The 17887-nt window shown below is 32.1% G+C and overlaps 2 protein-coding genes and 1 long non-coding RNA gene across 3 annotated transcripts; all 3 read right to left on the bottom strand.

Moving 5' to 3' along the window:
- Window positions 1-944: 944 nt before the first annotated feature.
- On the bottom strand, window positions 945-10361 carry LOC110919646. Its single transcript, XM_022163930.2, has 17 exons — window positions 10228-10361; window positions 9997-10124; window positions 9808-9892; window positions 9574-9706; window positions 9284-9492; window positions 9028-9148; window positions 8746-8937; window positions 8579-8647; window positions 8370-8508; window positions 7456-7536; window positions 7210-7302; window positions 6306-6446; window positions 5609-5857; window positions 5071-5509; window positions 4020-4960; window positions 2702-3919; window positions 945-2608 (listed from the first exon to the last, which is right to left on the bottom strand). Exons 1-17 carry the CDS (start codon window positions 10359-10361, stop codon window positions 945-947), a joined length of 6036 nt encoding a protein of 2011 aa, XP_022019622.2.
- A 1484-nt stretch (window positions 10362-11845) lies between these two features.
- On the bottom strand, window positions 11846-12599 carry LOC110919717. Its single transcript, XM_022164002.2, has 2 exons — window positions 12200-12599; window positions 11846-12109 (listed from the first exon to the last, which is right to left on the bottom strand). The coding sequence occupies exons 1-2, from the start codon at window positions 12332-12334 to the stop codon at window positions 11846-11848; spliced, it is 399 nt and encodes a 132-aa protein (XP_022019694.1). The 5' UTR covers window positions 12335-12599.
- A 164-nt stretch (window positions 12600-12763) lies between these two features.
- LOC110937554 lies at window positions 12764-14129 on the bottom strand. The gene is made up of 4 exons (XR_002590866.2): window positions 13958-14129; window positions 13316-13344; window positions 13166-13220; window positions 12764-13042 (listed from the first exon to the last, which is right to left on the bottom strand). It is a non-coding gene; the product is annotated as an uncharacterized LOC110937554 (long non-coding RNA).
- Window positions 14130-17887: the final 3758 nt, after the last annotated feature.

Genomic DNA, 17887 nt, shown 5'->3' on the forward strand with positions numbered 1-17887 from the left:
AAATGGGTTAAACTTATAAATGTTTGTTAGAATGGCTGGAGCTGAAAACGATGTTGTCGTGCTATCGGCTTCTGAAGAATCTTCGGCAGAATCAGATGACTTTGATGATGATGATATCGGACCACTTATATTTGTTGTGCCATACACGAAACGCTTTGTAAGTTCCAACATAAAGAAAATGTTAAAACATGTGAAATATGTTTTTATAATTTGGTTAACTATGGTCTTTTTCAAATATCTCAACATCATTAATGGAAATTATTGTTATGTTTTCTAACTTATAGCGCTTACCAGTTGAAGTAGCAAGGATCACAGGAATTGACGAAACATTGAAAGTTAAGATTGCCAACAGGCAAAATGTGGAGACAAAACATGATGTTAGGCCGGAGCCAAATAAAAACAGTATCAAGTACGTTGTGAAAGGCTGGGCGAAATGGCTAAAGGATAACAACATCCAAGAAGGTGATCATTGCAAGTTCCAGTACTTTCCGGGTATATGTGTTTTGTTCCATGCTGGTGTGCTCCGCTAAAGGTGATGTTTGAAAGTATGAAAAACTGTTGACCATAATATATGGTAATTTTGGGTAATGATGGAAGCTACAGTAACATATTTAGTGTTAAAAGTTGTTTTGTAGTAGGTTAACATGTTTCTAGTTAACATCTTTATCTATTATGGACTTCTAGTATGAAACAGTGATTATAAATATTCACGGGTTCTACTTTTTGTTTATATGTTATGTTTAATGTTTAATTCATAGAAATATCGTCTTACAGGGATATAACAATGAGGTTAACTATATACAAATAACAAAATTTTATATTATTAACCATAAAATTATAAAATATATAAATGACAACATCTATATATATAAAAAAATAACTATTAAAAACAATTACAATAACATTTAGGTTAGGATAAATCACGTACGTAACATAAGTTTAATCTACAATTTCCCAAAAATTTCTTTGTAAACAACGTTTGCAGTTTTGTTTGTTGGTCTCCCATCTTTGTCGAATATTAGAACCTTAACGCCATCCTTAGTCTTTACTCTCGACAAAGCAACATAAAGCTGACCATGTGAGAACACGGGATCTCTAAGGTATAGACCAACTCTGGATAGAGATTGTCCTTGACTTTTGTTAATAGTCATCGCAAAACATACGGTTATTGGAAACTGCCTTCGTTGAAACTTGAAGGGTATTTTTTTGTCAGATGGTATCATGCTAATTCTTGGGATGTAAGTTCTTGAACCGACATTACTTCCAGATAATATCTCAGCCTCAATAACACGTTTACCAAGACGTGTGATTTGAAGACGCGTACCATTGCACAAACCGTTTTGCTGGTCAATATTCCTCAAAAGCATTACCGGAACACCCAATTTCAATACCAATCTATGATTTGGTAATCCAGAAACTTTCACACTATTTAACACATCTGGATTATATAAATCTTGATGTAACGGATCATTAATATCCTCAGTAGGACATAAACTATCAGAGCTAAGATACTCTACCTCTTCACCCGGAAACAATTCAAGCAAACGATCATTTATATCATGAACAACTTCATTCTTAGGAGCGAGTATAGCTCTTTCAGAAAAGTAGTGACGGTCTTTAAAACGATCCAAAACTGAAGGATATACAAAGTCAATCAAAGCCTGAATCGGATCATTCTCATCAGTTATCAAAAGATGATCAGGCAATTCAATATGTGAATCACCATCGTTAGAATGACCAACATTGCCTTCGCCAATCTCTAAAAGCCATTTACCAAATTGATTTATTTCCTCGATGTTTGAGGTACTGGATCCTACCGATAAACGCATGTTTGTTGTCAACTTTAACACCTTGCAATGGGACCAGATATGGGATGAACATAAAGATGCGTTTACAATATCTTGCCTGCTTCCATTTTGTACAACCGGTAGGATTTGTCTAAAGTCACCACCAAAGACAATAGCTTTTCCACCAAATGGAAGTTCTGAATTTCGTGAATCAAATACACTCAAAACATCCTTCATTGTACGATCAAGAGCCTCAAAAGCATGTTTGTGTACCATCGGTGCCTCATCCCAAATAATCAACTTGGCTTGGTTTAGAAGATTAGCGACTTCAGTATTAGGCTTGATATGGCAGACCGAATCTTCGTTGAGATTAATAGGAATATGAAATCGTGAATGGGCAGTACGACCTCGTGATAGCAACAAAGATGCAATACCACTTGAAGCAACATTAATAACAATCTGTCCAGTGGATCTAATGGATGCACCTAAAGTTTTCCACAAAAAAGTCTTGCCCGTACCACCATAACCGTACACAAAAAACACACCCCCCTTTCCACTTCTAACAGCATGCATAATTTCATTATACACTGCTCTTTGATCTTCGTTTAGAGAGTTGTGCAGATTATTGAACTCACCCCTAAGTTCATCAATGTCAAACGAAAGCTCCTCGTTTATCAAACGGTTGCTCTCGGTCATTAGATAGTCATCATCAGGATAAGGCATCGTTGAGAACCTGTGCAAGCTGGATCCATTACGAAGAAGAAATTTTTCGATCTTGGTCAATGTTATATTCTTTAAACGTTCATCTGATACAACGAATCCTACAATGAAAACGAAAAATTACTTAATATAACGAAACAATTTGTTCATATAACATAAAAAAAATATAACAAAAAGGATAAAAAAAAACATACCGCTCATGCCACTATCTTTACGCATATTGTATAAAATGTCCTCGGACATTAGCTCCCACGTTTTCTCCCAAACAACTTCAGGTCTTGAAAGAGTATTAGACAAAAGTAGTGTTCCAAACAAAGAACGAAGATAATGAGCGTTACCAGTGAAACTGGATTCTTTAATACACTCGATATATTCATTGTCATCATCTAACAGGCCACGTGCATAACACGCATCCCTAAAAGTAGGATAAACAACACCTTCATATGTTCTGATTTCTTCAAATGATCTTGGTCCTTTAACCTTGGTAAGAAGAATTCTTAGATAATAAGCCTCACCAAGAGAAGGAGACGCAGAATATATTCTCCCAATAACAACATAATTTTGACGTGTCTGCCAGCAACGATCTTTTAACTTCCACACATATTTTGAAGGAAACTGAACATATGTAAGTTGTCTTGCTTCAGGCTTAGAATTGTTCATCTTCATCCATTCTAAGAAAATCGAAGAATTTACTTGAGGTTTGTGTAAGACATCCTCAATATCGTCGTCACAACTAAATACAACATTTTGTTGTCCTGGTAGATGAAAAGGTAATCTCATGACAGAAGGATACCTATAATGAACCTCGTTGGCAAATATTCTCCAGCTTGCTTCACATGCGGAAACATATCTAGCTTCGTAATATTCTTTAATTTCATCTTTTGGGATCTCCTCATCTGGACCTCTGTCTGAATCAAAAACAGCTACCGTGGCTCGATCAGGTCCTTTATTAATATATTTAAACAAATACTTAATTGAACCCGCCTGATTGCACCACTCGACGTTGATGTGCGCCTGATACCTTTTTAGAAGCTTTTTGTTGTATGGAACTACGCTCCTATTGTCCAAAGTAACACCCTTCTTCACAACCGTGTGACCAGAATCTCTTCTCCTATAAACGGGAAATCCATCAGAATCAATGGAAGTGGATTCCAAAAACTTCTTTGGAAAATTCTTAGAACAACGGTTCCCAACCATGCATGGACATTTCTTGTTGGCATGTCCACAAGGACCATGAATCATAAAGTCACTCACAAGAGAATACAACTCAGGATCCTCGTTTTTATCCGGAATTTCAGCTGAGATAAATGGATCAATGTGTTCAACCGTAGGAAGCTTATGATCAGCTTTCATAAATAAGCAAATGTGTGCATGTGGCAATCCACGCTTTTGAAACTCAACTGTGTAAACAACTACAAAAAAAATATATATATATGTTAAATATAGTAGATAAAAAGGAATGACAAAGAAAAAAAAACTAAAAACTTAAATTTGGATATCGAATTTACATACCTGCATTAATATCACCAAAATTTTTTTTTTGCTTCAAATCAGTTATCAATTCATCGAGTTTCATCTTAAACAATCGACAAAGTATGTCAGGTCTGTCTTCTGGCTTAATTGATGAGTCACCGATAAATCTAACAATTTCAGGCCATTTCGGATTACATGTGATAGTGATAAAGAAATCAGGATACCCATAATTCCGACATAACGCCATAGCATCCAAATAGTTTTGCATCATGTATCGAGAACCACCAGTAAACGATGACGGTAATATAACAGGTTGTCCGGTATGACTCAAATCACTCTGACCAACCTCTTGAACATTTTTAAGACTGTTAAGTGAGTCAGATCTCAGTTTGATTTGCTGAAAACGTATGAAGTTGAGCCTCTCACTTTCAATCATTGTGTAGGCATCAACTAAAAACTGCTGAAACAACCTTCTTGCATTAAGAATTAGAGAAAACTTGTTATGTCTATCTTGAATTCTATAAGCAAAAAACTCCCTCATAGTGCAAGTTGGTCTTGTCTTTTTAGTGTTAGGACCAAATTCCCTATGAGGAATATTAATCCTATAGCCATCGTCTCCGTACGGAAAAAGAATCGGATACTGGAGAGCAAGGTAAGAAGGATGTAACTCGCTAATACGCTTAAGGACTCCTGAACGCTTTTCAACAATAATATCACGACTTTCTATCTTGAGATTAGGTTCATCAACTATTAAAGCAGCAACTTCGGAACACGTAGGTAAGTTGTATGTCCTTCCGTCACGATCTCTCTGTGAGATTAACCTAAGCTTAAGGGAAACGTTAGGATTCTCGTGCAGGTGGTCGCGTACCATTCTGTAAGTTTTAACCAGCATATTCGTAGAATCTAACATGTTGGTAAGAAACTTTATAAATTTAGCATCAAGTTCCTTTGCCCTTAAAGATGCTTTGCTTGTAGAATCACTGCAAATAAATGATAGATTGTTAATTACAGTATAAAGTTTAAAATAAACAAAAAAAGAATTACATGTTATAACATAACATTAACAAACAGAACCAAAAAAGATACTTACCCAAATAGCAACTCTCTATTAGCAAGCTCGTTCTCAGTATCATAGATATAAAGTTGTGAGAATTTTGGCTGGGCACCCTCCTTAGGAAGAAGACTACCCATACTATGTGCATTCTGACCACTGATTCTATAAACATATGGAGCATTTCCTTTGTTTATTTTAGTATCGACTTTTCCTCCCATTGAAGTAAAGGAAAACATAGAATTGTAACGTCTTATATTCTTTAAGAAAAACTTGCTTTCTTGATCTAAATAGGAAAAAAGCATCTGATAAGACGGATGAGAATCTTTATATTCAGGCAAGTCAACTTTACCATATCCACAACATAAGCTATATGTTTGTTTTTGAAGTGTAATGCGACCCTTTCCACCTTCGGTAGCCCATAACTTTGCAAAGCATAAACCACACGTAAGTGATTGGTCACCATGGTCAACGTAATCTGAACATTAAACACGAATTTGAACATTAAACACAAACTGAATAAATTTGTAGAAGAGTTAAAATAAGAAAAAAAATTAGACTAACATTACTAACTTACCTTTGGATACGCCTTTGGTGGCGTCTGCAACAATCTCGTGAATATGATTTTCATCATCAGATTCAAGAGGACCCATTGGTATGGCTTCTATTTCAATTGGTTTATGAATAAGTCTACGCTTTCCAGAAGAAATCTTTTTTAGCGAGGTAATTTCGGATATCGAACATCTTGTGTTACGTTTATTTGTTATTGGAGGATTAAAAGAGTAGCGGTCATTCAATGGTAAAGTTGATGAGGTTGCAATATTATCTAAATAACAAAGAAAAAAATACTTGTTAGTTAAGTATATGAATTCTACAAATAATAATGTATGTAAGAATATAATTGTAACATTTACCGTGTGATATAGGAGTCAAAGAAGACATAGCATTAGAACAATATGGTACACTGGGAACTTGCGTACGTATGTTTGTAATACACGACAGTGGTGTAATGTTTTCCTTGTTTGACAGCATCATACGTCGTCCTGATGTTGAAGAATGATGCAAAACATTTGTCCTCATATTTTTACTTGAAATTGGCCCCGATGATAAAGGTACGTTTCTCGAATATTTAGAATTATTTCCTATTCATGAAAAAAACATGATAACACAAAAGAATTATTTAGAAACTTATTTGTTGACATTATTTTGGTATAAAAATAAAAAAAATTATAAAAATGAAAAAGTAGTAAGTGTTTGTTATTGGGTATGATTACCTGGTGTTATGTTTTCTATATTTGCAAAGGGTGTACGGTTGGGTGTTGTATACTTATCTTGTAGTACATTTCCTTCCTTCCTCATTGTAGAAGGTGTAAAATTTGAAGATGTTACGTTAACCAAGGAATCTAAATGATTACCTAATACGATATAAAAATAGTTAGTATACAAAGTACTATAACATAATTGCAGCTGACAAAGTAAATCCATAATGTTAATTCTATAACATTAACTACATTTTAAAAGTTAACTTACGTGTCGGTATAAGAGTTGATGATTGGGTAGTAAATGTTGGTATTGAAAAATTGGGAGTTAAATTCTCTTTGTTGTTCAAAATAAAACGTGTTGATGATGAAGAGGTTGAGCATCCACTTTTAGAAATCAAATTTCTACTAATCCTTGATCTCTTACTATCAAGGTATACTTTTCTTAACTTCCGCCTATGTTTAGCCCGAACAGCTGAAATAGTAAAATAGAAAAAGTTAATAAATGTTGACATATGGTTCTTTAGTATATTTATTAAAATAATTATTTGTTAGACATCACGTTAATTAACAAACTAATGATATTATTTCGTTTACTAATGTAATAAATTAGGTTGCCTTAAATAAGTATGTTTGCTCAATATTTAACTTATAATTATAGACATATTTAGATTCAACATTTCCATTATTATGTCTGGTTGGTTACGAATAATAAACATTTACTATGTTAGAATAAAATATTAAATTTTAATGTTTTCTTGGATTAAAACCAAAATGAGGTATGAAAGACAATGGTTTTGGTTATTAGAATCTGTTATATGTATTATCGATTTTATATAAAAATGAGATTTATAACAGTAAATGATATAAATATATGTATTATAAACATATATGAATATATAAATGAAAAAAAAATTACCTCTAACAAAATAAGCCGGAAGTGCTGTTGATTTTGACTTCTTATAATCAAGATATATTTTTCTTAACCAACGTCTATACTTACCTTCGTCAGCTACAAAGAAAAAAAAATGAAAAAAAGTACAAATAATTGTTGAATGGATTTTGCGGGAAAATGTAGTTGTTAAAATATAAAAATATTTCGAAAAAAATGTTGAATAACAATTTCTATATTAGAAGAAAGTATGAAAACACGTACACTTATTACCGATGCCAGGGTGTGGAGGTTCAGAAGAATATGAAGTAAGCTGTTGAAACGTATTCTGCATTTTGTTAACACCACAGAGTACTACAACAAAAACCATAAAAGTTTAAAATGAAAAACAAATGCATGAATGAAATTTTTTTTAACAAAATAACTAAAAAATTAATGGAAATATAAAAAGTGATTAACGAAATGTTTCAACCGTATAAGGAACTCGAGAATGAAAATTCACAAAACCATGAGATGCTAGTGAAAAGAGTATGAAGTGTTGCGAATTTATAGAACTACGCTATTAGTTATTTATGGAATGAATACTATAAATTGGTAAAATGATATGGAAGAAAATTAATGACATTAAATATAAAAACAATCTCACATTTATTGGTGATTCTTTAAAAATGCTAAAAATTGGATTTTCTATAAATAAGTATAGAAATGTAACGAAAATAAAAATTTGACATATTTAAAATATTACTTAAAAAAAGTTTAAAGGTGTAATGGAATATTAAATATCATATATCATATATAGTTTTATAAATGTAAATGTTGAATTGATGACAAAAAATTAATAAATGTTAAAGGTTAAATTTAAGTTTGATTTAGTTATGTTTATGTTTTCGGATGAGTAAATTAAAAAAATTAGAGTCATCAACGTACTCTAGTAAAAAAACGAATATAACAAAACATGATTGACAATCAAACAATATTTAACCAAACATGAATATGTCATAACGCATACCGCAAAACAGATAATGTCTTTAAACATAAAATTAGTCATAGCATACCAAAAAAAATCCAATACTGAAAAAACAAATAATTTGTTTCTTATTAAAAACACCCTTTGACAAATATCCTTCATCAATTGTTGCTTAGATCTTCGTCAACAGCCTTCTTCTCAACACACATGCGAGGCTTACTCGCTGACGACCCCACTCCCTCATCATTCAAATAAACATCATCCAGGTTACGCTTCATATCAGAAGATGGTTGCTTCAAGTCACTCACGTAATCCTTCGACACAGGTGTGGTGTTATCCCCAGTGTAAGAATCCGCATCCTTAAAGAAATAAAAAAAAAGTGCTTAGACAACATTAAAATTACATAAAAGTGAATTTCCAATTGAATACCTTGAAACTGTCACCACCGGTAGCTTGGAACTCAGACTGAGTCATACCAAAAGAATCAGATACATCAAGCTGTAACAAAAATGAGAAAACAAAAGAAAATTTGTTGAAGATATTTTAAACAGTTATGAAAGTAAATGTATATCTACATTTAGAAAACGTAAGCTTACTTGGTCAATTTTGAATTTTTTGTTCAGCTTATCCAATATGTCTTCATCAGTGGTAACAATTGAGATTCCATAATTCTCGACAGCATTCACAATATTAAAGTCACTTACTTTAATCACGAAAGCACACTTTATGTTAAGCAATGATTCAAACTCAACTGGATATTCTCCGGGATTCTTATTCGACCTCAATAACTATATATTACATAATATACGGTGTGGTTATGTAAAATATATAAAATTTTAATTACAACTGATTTTTAATAAAGTATAAATATAAATAACCTCGTCCTGAATTTCTATAAGTTCCTTTGCAGTTTTACCAACAAACTTCATCGCCTCATGATCAAACAATGTAAGTGTCACCGTACCAGTTGAATCTTGAACACGAACCGGTATTTTGAACCTTAAAAACATAGTTTAAATATTTAAAAAGGTATATATATTAATACATACGTATTCATGAATATATAAAAATACAAGCTACATTGTCTTGTATAACACAACAATAGGTTAAAGTAGGAATAAAAAAACATTTTACCTGGACAACGGGAAAACTTCTTTACCATTACAATCCTTGTTAGAACATTGATACAACTTCTCTTCTTTAACATCACTTGTTCCATCATCCTTATCATATGTTTCAAACTTTTGCTCAACTTTGGACTTGCAATAGTTGCACCCATCATAATACCACATCTTATCTGAAACAATTGCAACGATAGTCCCAACAACAACAACTTTCTTTGGCTGTTTACATAACAAAAGACAACAATTAGACTAAACTTTACATATAATTTAAAATATAACATATGAATTGTTAATGAGAACCTCTAGGATTGATCCAAGATAAGCAATTGGTGAAAAAACATCGTTCTTTAAAAATTCATCTTCGACAGAACACATGATATATGACCCAGCATGGCTACTCGACTCAGTTGAAGCAGCAAGTTTTGCAAGAAACCTATAGAACAGTTTGAATAAAAATAAACTTCAATAAACAAAAAATAAATAAATAACAACATTAAAAATAAATAAATAAATATTTATTATAATATGACTTACTTTTGCCTAAACAATAGCATGTCATCAAAGTTGTCGTTAATGAAAATTCTTGAACCATCAAAGTTATTAGACAAACCCCATTTTCCTATTGTAATGTGCAAAAAGTAATCATTAAATAAAATATATATAAAGTATCAACATCTAAATAAATTGTAATATGAGGTAAGTAAATTGGTTTGAACTAAATACCTTTGTATGTCTTAACAGCACCGAAATGGACAACAACGACAACATGTGCTTCACGCTTTTCACTAACCATGTAAGAATACATGTCCTTAGCGTAATCATCCCAAAGAGTTAAATCGATCTGAACATCTCTACAAAATATTATAACAAAAAATTATAAGATAAAAAACATTTTGTAAATTTGGAAGCCTAATATATAATATAAAACATATAATTTATGAATAGTGCTATTACTCAATATCTTGAAGCTTAAGATTAAGGCGTTTCCCTTTGCTACCATCCTTTTTGTTCGTATCCTCGATGTTATAACAAACACAAACATAACCAATGACATCTAAAAAAATATTGAAAAATACATAACAGCACATCATTAAAGTATAAATATGTAAAAAAAAAAACATAAAAAAATACCTAAAACAAATATTATTGTATATAAATAATGAAAAATTATTACGAAAGATACATACCTACTGTGGTACCCTCCTTTATTTTCTGTGACAGAACATCGTTAAAATCAACAAAATTGAAAACATACTGCGGACCATCCCAATTTTTGCACTTCTCCACCAACGTATGGTAGTGAAAAGATAACTTTTGATTGTTAGGTACAATCTTGAAAAACGTAGTGTTGGCAGCAAGAGAAGGACGTTTTATGATTAAGCATTCATCAACAATAAGATGCCTCTCAAACTTTGAAAATAGCTTATGCAAGCAAAATGCTTGGATCTTGGTACCCTGTAGGTAAAATCCATAAAAACATGCAAAAGATATCTTAAAAGAATATGAAACTCAGTCTAATTAAAACAAAAAAGAATAAATCAAAAATTTACCATCTCATCCATCAGTATCATATCTATACGATAAGTCTCTCTTTCGTTAGCTCTCATTTTCTTCCTCCACAAACTAACAATTTTAACCTTGATAGTGTAGTTTGTGGAAAGAGCATCAATGTCGTTCAGCAAGGTGATCTGACCTTCGATTTCCATTGTAGCTAAGATGCAATAAGTTTAGAAGCAGGGTGTTGAAAAACTAATTGTTTGCCATAAACAGAAAACAATTGATCTATTTATATAAAACAATAGAACGTATTATTTTTAGAAATATAATATTAATATATGTAATCAAAATAAACATCTTTTTTAAAATACAATAAATAAGGAAACAAAATAATTTATAAATCGATATAGGTAATTAACATTTATGAAAATTTGCATAAATGGAAACTATACATGTTAATTATATACACTGGATTTCGGTATAAGATTTTAAATTTTTTTGAAAATACATAATAAGAAAATGAAGGTTATATTGTATTGTATTGTATCATCTCTATAGATATATATTGAAAGTTGAATTTATAATATAATAAGAAATATAACTAATTGGTTATTTATGTTAAATATAGTTGACAAAAACTTATTTTGTATCATTTCGAAGGCATAATCCAAGTTTAAATCTGACAATCATAGTTTTATGTATATAGAGATATACAATATTCATTAAAAATGGGATAAATATTAGTTTAACTAATGTTAAATTTATTTGAATGTTTAAGAAAAAAGTGTGTTTACTTTCATTTTTTAATAAATTATTAACTTCATTAGAATCTGTCAATGATTTTTTAATTGTGACAATTGACCATTAACTGTTAAACATATACAATAGATTTTGAAAATGATGACAAAATTGATTGTTTAAAATAACAGTTAATATATGAAAAAATATAAAAACATAAAATTGAAAACCAAAACAAATGTCAATAACCATAAAAACCATATAAAAACTTAAAAAGTAACATATGGAAGCCAAAAATCATGACATAATTGTTTTATCTCTAATGACTAAGCCTAACTTAAGGTACAACCAGATCAACACTCAAAACCTGGTCATTTTCATCAAAAGAATAATGAACCCTGTCACGGACCTTAATTCCAGCAGCTTTCATAAACTTCTTCCAACTGGTTAAAGCATATCGCCATCCAGATCCATCGCTTTTCCTTTCACGTCTGGTACCGTGAGTAAATTGCTTTGGCGGATCCAGATGATTAAGTCTAACGGTGATATCTCTTAAACCTTCATCAAGTCTAGCCATACGTGAAACAGGATCGGGAATCCTCTGTATTGTTGTACAAAAAAAAATTAATTAAAATTATGAAACCAAAATAACAGTGTTTAGAAAGAAACATATAAAGTTTATATAACTTACAAAATAACGATCACCAGCCGTACGAACAAAATGACGAACACCACCAGGTAATACTTCATAAACATCATCTTCAGCATCGATAGGTGCAACGTCAGTCTGAAAATTTAATATATAGAACTGAATTAAAATAAACATGCATAAAATATTCAATGGCGTACAAATATGTAACTTACCTCGTCGACCTCTAAATCCGGAAAATTCATTTCAAGACCGTTTATCCCACAAACTTTTAAATGGAAAAAATTACCAAATGATTTTGTAAAAAATAGAAAACAACCATCCTTCAGCTGTATCTGACTAACAATTACATCAATACCAACGGAAAAACCTACTTTTCCGTCAGATGTTTCAATGAGAACGTCAAACGTGTTGTTTTCTGTAACTACAGTAGAGATTACATCATTTGACGAATAATCATAGTGTTTTGGCAGGATACATTCAGGAATGACCTGTTGGAAGGATAAAAAAAAAATCAGCAAAAAGTAAATTACATATAACTAAAGTAATACATCAATAGAGTATGAAATCTCTATATATAACTTATCTTACATAAAATTGAGATGATGTAGGGAGCAGATACGTCCAAAAAGTGCTATTACTAACCCCATCAACAAAATATGTTAACTTAAAGGTAGTAGAATCTATAGGATTAAATAATACCAAACAACCTATGGTTAGTCGTAAATGTTCTACAACTTTGGACCAACCATGAAAAAAGAATATTTTTCCTTTAGCAGCGCTTAATCCAACATTAAATACTCGGCCATCTTCTGTGTGTATATCAACATTCGTAGGACATTTATATACACCCCATAGTTTACACACAGCGGCATCTGGAATGCACTAATAAAAAAGAAATTGATTTATTATTATAGGGAAAAAAATATAAACAATACAATAATAAAAGACTGTACTTAATAAGAAGATAGAGAAAATAAAAAAAAATTTTATTAAGTTGTCATTTACCATAATAAACTCGTCTGCTTTATTCATGTGCCTACAGAAGCAGGGTCCCCTGAAACTGATTTAAAGATTACGATGTTAATCAAATCTCTTATGTTAAGGTTAGCATGATAAAAAAATTAAAACAAAAGACAGATTCTAAAAATGACATACCTTGATGAACTTTCAGCCATATGAAATACCTACATAAATAAAAGGTTACATAAACAAAGCACGTCAGATGTAGTTAAAGATTATTTTAGAAAATGATTTGCATTGACATTACTATAAACAAATTACCGCAGTATAATAAAACCTAGTATACTATGATCAAATATAGATAAAGTTAAAAATGAAAAAAAATATATATTACTGAACAAATAATATAAATTTATATGACAATAAGTATCATCGCATGTATAACATAAGCCTAAAAAGTACATCAGACTGAAAAAATCATATAAACAAAATCTTACGAAATAGTAAGCATCAAAAATTGCCGTTAGATCAACATGAAAATCAATGCTAATGGGATTAAGGATCTGGAATGACATTCCTATCGTTAAAAAACATAATGAAATATAACTGATTAGAAATCAACTCATATAAAAAGTAAAGACAGACATTGATTTCTATCGGATACAGGGTTTAGTGTAAATAACGTTAAATACCAAAAATTAAAGATAAATCTAAAAAATGTTACATTCCAAAGGGAATTAGGGTTAAATAAACATCAAAATACATTTAACACATAACATAAAAGCAAATAACACATGAATAAAAACTAAAGAATTAATTTAAAAAAAAAAAACTTACAGATTGTAAAGCGATATGTGAACTTGAGGAATGGATTCAATGAATTGTAGATATAGATGGTATGGATAGAAGAACGTCAACCCATATATATATGTAGATCCACTTAATAAATTCATTGAACTTATAGAAATCGATGGTATTCTTGGAATAAGATTGGAGAGAAGTTGAAGAGTTGATTGGAACCATAACTGCAAAAGGAAGTAAATAATATGTTAATATGAAATTAATTATAGAAACATTGACCAATTATATAAACAGACAATTAATTACATTTAATCATATTTAAACCAAAATTCAATAATTTTTAACACAGATTATTGTTATAAAAAAAAATAACGGAAAAATATACAAAAACAAATTAGGTGGTTTGATCTAACATCTGTTCCTTGACAATTTCCGTATTCCGATTGTTTTGACGGAATTATTAATTTAGAAAGAAGAAACAATCATAAACAATCAAGCAAAACATCTGATCTAGATTTAGGTTTTTATTTAACAACACTAAGCATGTTCAATCCATTAGAATAAATATGAATCCTACATAAACAACAAAGTGAAAACAAACATATTCAAGATTTATGATCGGATCCTCAAGAATCAGACCAAATCATAGTTGACAGAAGCAGAAACAATGTTTTAAAAGATAACTATGTATATAAATTAATAACATACAATCAAAGTCAGATCTTCATTCATAATGTATATACCAAATATTTATATTCAATTTAGCGTTTTTACCTTTGATCTTGAAGTAATTTTCGTAAAGAAGGTGAGAAGATAACCGATTGAATGTTCTTGAGGTTGAGAGAAGAAGGTAAAGTTGAGGTAGGTATGATGAGAGATAAGAAAATGAAAAACTTTATAAAGGATCCGAAATTATGCATTGGGTCAACTCGGAAATGGAAAACCCGAACCACAACAATCCGGATCCCGCGTCCAATTTTGTTCATATCGAGAAAGGCTATTGCTTTTGTTAATTCCCTCCTAAACACCAAAAATGAGGTTGCCACATCAGCAAAAATGCCCCAAATTCAATGCCACCTAGCCCAAATCACTTCTCATTTATATATATATAGAGATATATAAAAGAATCATATACACACACAAACATTTCACACACTGCACTTTTCTCACTCACTCACTCTCTCTTTATCTCTCTCTCTTTCTTTCTTTTTCGTCTAGACATCCTACCACCCCCCACCATCCCCACCACTACCATCCCAACCACTGCACCACCATCCCCATCACCACACCATCATCATCCCCACTACCACACAATCATCATCCCCACCACCGCACCACTATCCCCACCACACCACCACCTCTAAATCACAGATCCAAACCAAAAATCGTTGGTTGTTGGGTTGTTTGGCGGCCGACGGCAAATGGGTGAAGGCGGGGTGTGGGTTGTGTGTCCAGATCCTACTGCAAAGATGTTTTCGGTAGAAACAAGTCATGGTTCTAAGGTCCCAAAGGTAGATTTGACCATCACCACCAGTGCTCAACAACTATTGACTGGCCAGGTGAGGTTTATTATGGTGTTTGATAGAGGACTTCGGTGATGGTGATGGTTTATGGTGGTGATGGTGGTGTATGGTTGAAAATTGTGAGGTTTGTTGTGGTTGTAGGTGTGTAGTTGCAAGTGTATGGTTTATATCTCTTTAGAGAGAGAGATAGAGGAAGAAGAGAGGGAGAGAAAGAGTGTGTATGTATGAGAGAGAGTGAGTATATATAAGAGATAAGGTTCCATGAAAAACTAATAGAAAATTCAAATTCTCCTATATATTAATAAATGAATGAAATGAATAGTAAATTATAATATAATAAACTATTATACACAGTTTTTTTATAGTTTTATAACTTTAACATTATAATAATTGTTATCTTCTTTACTTTTTAAGTTTGATAAGCTTGATGTTAACCGGTACTTGTATCGAAAATACCGGTTCGTTATTCCTACATGAAGGTAAAAAACAGCACCAGCTTGGTACATAAAACGTCAGGTCGGTACCGGATTGAGTTTGATAATCTTTTAGTTCGAGAAATTTGGTACTACTACCCAGTACCATTTGCTCATCCCTGATCACAGGTACCGTACGAACAACAACGGTATCATACAACTTTTTTTTTAGTTTCAGGAGTAGGGATGAGCTCGGTACCAACTGATACCGAATCGGTATTGGTACCGAAAATACCGGTTACGGTATCGGTATATGAAGCTAAAAACCGGTAGCGAACCGGTGCCAGGAACGCCAAACGTCAGTACCGAACTGGTACTTAGGATCTTTCGGTTCAGGAAATTCGGTACCGGTACCCATTACTATTTGCTCATCTCCGACTACGGGTTTCTACCGAACAACATCATTACCATACAACTTTTTTAGTTTATTTTCTTTCGGTTATTTTTTAGTGTTTTTTTCTACATTTTCTTTTTATTCTTTTCAGTGATTCCGTGTGCAACGCGCTCGTAGTGATTTCAAACACATATAAACACAGACTAAATAACAAAACAAGTTCGCCGCAACGCGACGACGGTTTTTATAACTAGTGGAGTTAAAAATCTAGACTCAAAATATTAGAATGAGCGTTTTGGTACTTAGGATGTTAATTTTTTTAATTTTAGACTCAAGTTGGTAAAACCAATAAAACACAGATACTCAAAAAGTATTTTACTATTTAAAAAAGAGAAGGTGAACAAAGATAACTGTTATTAAATTGATTACATAGAAATAGACAATAAGTGTCGTTTCCACCATTTTGTTAGTTAAAATACTAATGATTTGAAAGAATAACCAATCACATTTTATTTGTTTTGAACATCCAACAAACCCGGCTATTCAAATACATCCATACGCAAAATATCACTCACGTATGCAATCACAGACATCATTAGTGACATGTTGGGAAAATATCTAAAACATATTTGATTTTTTTTAATGTCCAACAAAGAATGATCATCTGGGTACACCTATAGGCAAAAGATCACTCACCCACGCAATCACATACAACGTTAATAACCCGATCCGTCATTAATTCCACATAAACCCACCGCACCCGCTATAATAAAACTCATAATTCTCAAATGAAGACTTTAACCCTCTAGAGTTTAAACACATTTACCTATATATTAAAATTAGAACACAATGAACACTAACACCATCAAGGGGATTAGCAAATGATATCGGGTACCGGTATCGGTATCAAATTTATCAAACCGGGTATATTTTCGGTACCGAATCAGTACCGATTTTTGACATTTTCGGTATCGGTTCAGCACCGGTTTTTACACTCAAATACCAGTACCGACCGGTACTGAATCTTAACGTACCAGGTATACTCGGTATCGGTACCCACTTTTGGGGATTTTCGATACCGATTGATACCGAGTTCATCAAATCCTGTAGCAACGTAGCACCGCAAGTAATTGCACCGTTTAGATTACTTTTCATACACAACCCAATGAATAGTAACATCATCAAGGGGATGAGCAAATGGTATCGGGTACCGGTACTGGTATCAAATTTACCAAACCGGGTATATTTTCGGTACCGAATGGTACCGACATTTGACATTTTCGGTATCGGTTCGGCACCGATATTCACTGGTTTTTATCCTCAAATACCGGTACCGTACCAACCGTACCGTACTAGGTATATTCGGTACCGGTACCCACTTTTGGGCATTTTCGGTAACAATATTTTGGGTACCGGTTGGTACCGAGCTCATCAAATCCTGTAGCAACGCAAGTAATTTCACCGTTTAGATTACTTTTCATACACACGGTAAGTAAACTGTATTTCGTTTGAATGAGGTTTTATATACAAAACAACTTATTTTGTTTTCTTTTTTGTCTTTTTCTATAATGAATGAATTGTAGCATTTAAAATTAACTTTCGATTATTGATGAGCAAATCGTATCAAATCATGTAA

Source organism: Helianthus annuus, chromosome 1 (assembly GCF_002127325.2).
Source record: "Helianthus annuus cultivar XRQ/B chromosome 1, HanXRQr2.0-SUNRISE, whole genome shotgun sequence".
NCBI lineage: Eukaryota > Viridiplantae > Streptophyta > Magnoliopsida > Asterales > Asteraceae > Helianthus > Helianthus annuus.

What these genes read in the sequence shown, in the direction of transcription:
- LOC110919646 (XM_022163930.2), bottom strand. Translation starts at nt 10,361, where the DNA reads ATGTGCTGTTATGTATTTTTCAATATTTTTTTAGATGTCATTGGTTAT. An exon ending in GGGAGTGGGGTCGTCAGCGA is followed by an intron (nt 7,537 to 8,369) that starts GTAAGCCTCGCA and finishes TTTTTGTTGTAG; the next exon opens with TACTCTGTGGTGTTAACAAA. An exon ending in AATAGAGAGTTGCTATTTGG is followed by an intron (nt 4,961 to 5,070) that starts GTAAGTATCTTT and finishes ATTTATTTGCAG; the next exon opens with TGATTCTACAAGCAAAGCAT.
- LOC110919717 (XM_022164002.2), bottom strand. Translation starts at nt 12,334, where the DNA reads ATGTTTATTTTAATTCAGTTCTATATATTAAATTTTCAGACTGACGTT. An exon ending in CGGCTGGTGATCGTTATTTT is followed by an intron (nt 12,110 to 12,199) that starts GTAAGTTATATA and finishes ACAACAATACAG; the next exon opens with AGGATTCCCGATCCTGTTTC.